The sequence below is a fragment of the Limulus polyphemus genome, unplaced genomic scaffold (assembly GCF_000517525.1).
Source record: "Limulus polyphemus unplaced genomic scaffold, Limulus_polyphemus-2.1.2 Scaffold1114, whole genome shotgun sequence".
NCBI classification, from domain to species: domain Eukaryota; kingdom Metazoa; phylum Arthropoda; class Merostomata; order Xiphosura; family Limulidae; genus Limulus; species Limulus polyphemus.
In genome coordinates this window covers 285314-288983 of record NW_013666724.1, presented here as the reverse complement: position 1 = coordinate 288983, position 3670 = coordinate 285314, and the positions used below count along the sequence as shown (strand labels likewise).

Sequence of the window (3670 nt, the reverse complement as noted above, 5' to 3'; positions counted from 1 at the left end):
GCCAATGCTCGGGGAGAGGTTTTCGTTTATAAAATTTTGTTGTTGTTTTCGACTTTATTTTTATTTTATTACCTCGTCTCCATAGTTACTATTTGCAAATAGTCAATAATATTGTAGGTCCATTTTATTGTTGTTCTTTCTATGCTCTGTTATCTCATCATTTAATTTCTGTTGTGCATGTATTGTTGTATATAAGATATTTTAAAGTGATTCATCAGGTGGAAAACGAATAGATAGATAGATAGATAAAACGATATGTGGTGCCGTCTAGTGCACCTAAATTCATCTAGAAATTTTCATAAGTGACCCGTGGCCCTATTTTAACGAAACTTGTTTTATTCTGTTTCTATTCTCATTTCATTACAAATATGGCGCTATCGTGCGTCTTTTTTGCTGCATTTAATTGCAGACAAGCAAACAAACAATCTCAGAGTTTTAGTAGTATATAGATTAATGATGAGTAAAGGACTTTATGTCAAATACCTAAAAAAAAAAACAAACTCGAATTGTTTTTCTCAAGACTAGCAGCTTCTATCATATAGTTAAAATTAATATAAAAAGTAGAATGTTTTTTATCTGGTATCATTTGTTTGTTAGCTAACATTTCTAAACTTTACTGTAGGACAAAAGTTATGACAACTGCTTTGAATGAAAGCTCCTGTGAGATCGGTTAACGCCCTCCAGTGGCACAGCGGTATGTCTGTGGACTTACAACGCTAGAAACCGGGTTTTGATACCCGTCGTGGGCAGAGCACAGATATCCCATTGTGTAGCTTTGTGCTTAACTTAAAAAAAAAAAAAACACTTGTAGTGTGTTATAATCTAAAGTAAGTGGGTTACGGTATTCTTGTTTAATGAACTTCAAATTAACGCTGTACTCGCTCCCGTTTCGTTACATATATTCCTTATTTTGCTTGATCGGTAAATGTCGCATCTACGTTGTAACCTTCGCAAGCCAGAGCTGTACGTGTGTTCTTCCAGTAATTTTCTCCCAAACTATCTTTGTAGGTGGCCATATTTGTCCATTTCCATTGATAACAGGCACTTGCAAATTAACACTGTGTGTGTGTGTGTGTAGGTACGTTGGGGAATATCAAAATACACAAATTCGAGTCTTATCTAAGAAAAAAAAAAAAAAAAGAATTGCACCTGTAAATGTGTATAGTCCAAACTATGCATGAATTAAAAGCGCGACTCTTCAGAAAAAAAAATGCATAAAGTTTCACTTGTGTGCGAGTGAGAAAGTAACAGCGTACAATGATTATAAAGAAAGTTTCACTGTTCGGTGCATATTTTCCAATACACTATGGAATAGAAAGGTGAAATTGCACTAAAGAGATAATACCATAAGTTGTGGCGTTTCTAGAATTTTATATTGGGTGGGGGCATAAGGAAGAAAGAATTAGTTTGGAGGCAGAAAAATTTAAGAACTTCATGTCAATGGAGTCACAATGCAGAGAACTTAAATCTTAAAAGATTATATTTCGGATGAAGAGGTTATGGGGGAGGAGGCAGAGATTTCCAGTGGAGAACCGCCCCTGACCATAAGGATGAGCCTCCCAGCTCAATCATATTAAAATGACAACAAATAGCTAACCAGATATCGGAAAACAGAAATTAGGTGGACTTTTGGGGGCAAAGTTCAGTTGACAATACTCTGTCGGTAGATGAAGATAGATTGATGCGAATAACAAGTTGACACCAGATCCAGCAAGGGAAAACTTATAAGTCACACTCATTGTAGGAATCCTTTACATCGCATGATGTGTGGGTAACTGATATCGAGGAGGAGTACATATTGCGAACTGACTTTATAGGGAGACATGGGTGCGAAGTTAGGCTAGTAGCTTCAAATAGCTTTACAGTCTGTGACCAGGAAATAAATCCCTGTATATTATATGACAACAAGCTGAGGTACCCGTCCTTTGTCTGGGTTATAAACTTTAAAGAAATGTGTGGGTGAATGCTATGGTAAATAATACAGAAATCCTAACTTTAACAAAATTTATATATAACCTAACATATTCTGGTCTGACAGAATAGTGGAATTTATGTAACACCATTTATATATATTAACGCCTTCCACGAGCTAGATACCACCACCTGCTTACCCATACTTATAAATATCCACCAACAGTAATTACAATTCGCACAACATTCAGCCTTGATAATGGATGCAGAATGCATTCGAAACGCGTCGGCCAACTCATCACTATCTACAACTTTTACCCGTTGTTCTAACAATGTTAAGACGGCTTATCGACTTCTTGAGAAGAATTCTAAGAAGAATGTAAACCTACATATATATATAACATATTCTGGTCTGACAGAATAGTGGAATTTAAACTGTCACTCCTATAAAGCATTTACGGTCCCAACGTGTAGGGTACTTTTTTTTTTATCGGCAACTGGCCGCGAACCACGAATCCTCGGATTCAGAAAGATTACATTGCAGTTTATCCTATACCACCACTGAATATTTTTAAGTTTAAAAAAAGATTAAGTTTCAATTAAAACTCTGCCTAAAATAAATTGTTAATTTGTAACAAGTTTCTGATATACTAGCCTATAATATTCAGTCTCTCTCGATATCGAGAAAGTGGTTTGAGTAAACAGTCTTAAGTGGATTACATTTTCAGTCTTTCTAGTTTCCAAAATCATTGCTATTTGTCTTTACAGATCAGAGTTGTACAAGGGAAAGAACCGCCACATTTTATGGCCATATTTGGCGGAAAAATGATCATCTTGGAGGTAAGTTATTTATTTATGTATTTTTAAAGCGACTCAAGGTTTTCCTCTACAATAAATCTGTCTGTATCCATTATGTATTAACAGTTCTTTTGATTCTTAATACGTGAATAATTCAATAGTTATATAGACCCTCACTGCTAATCATTACACTACATATATTGTTTTGTAATAAAAGGTAAAATTTAAAGTGTAAGTCGGTGACGCCACGCATTGAGTGTGGGAGGCATAGTCAGAAAACAGTACTTTTTTTTTTATCAGTGGTGGGTTAATAATATTAATTATCATACAAATAATAATAAATGTAGTATTTTCCGAGTTTGATTAATTTATTAGTTTTCAATATAGATAAATATTTTGAACATGTTTAATCAAGTGTTTATATATGTATTTGTGATTAGTAAAACAGCGTATGAATCATTGCTTGACTAATGACAGTTTTTTTTATTTTAATTGTTCCAAGAAAGCTACGATATCTTATTTAAACATTTCTTAGTATTTACATCCCTTTGCCCAGAGTTCATTTATACACCAGTGGCGTCATGCCATAGATCACGGGTGGGCACGACCTTCCTTCCGAAAAAAAATTAAAAAATTTCAAATTCTATAATGATATTTTATGAATAACAATTGTTGGATATTTATGACAGCTCATAGTCCTACACTTTAGACAAAAAACATAAATGCTTTCCTTGTGTAAAGAGTGATTTTTTTTGATCTAGTGGTACATTACTGAGATAGCATAACAGTTAAGATCACTGTAAACACTGACGTAGGATCTTATTTTTGCTAGGGAGACTACTTTTAACGACCCTATTATTATATCATTTTCACATGAAGGGTATTGCTATTGTGCTAATGGCACACACACACACACACACACACACACACACACACACACACACACACACACACACACACA

General features: G+C 34.5%; 1 protein-coding gene across 1 annotated transcript in view; it reads left to right on the top strand.

Moving 5' to 3' along the window:
- Positions 1-3670, top strand: part of LOC106462188 (villin-1-like) — a 42681-nt gene that overhangs the window by 32794 nt on the left and 6217 nt on the right. Inside the window, exon 16 of the mRNA XM_022389380.1 lies at positions 2680-2768. Within this exon, the coding sequence (XP_022245088.1) occupies positions 2680-2768 (89 nt within the window). The remainder of the gene's footprint in view (positions 1-2679; positions 2769-3670) is intronic.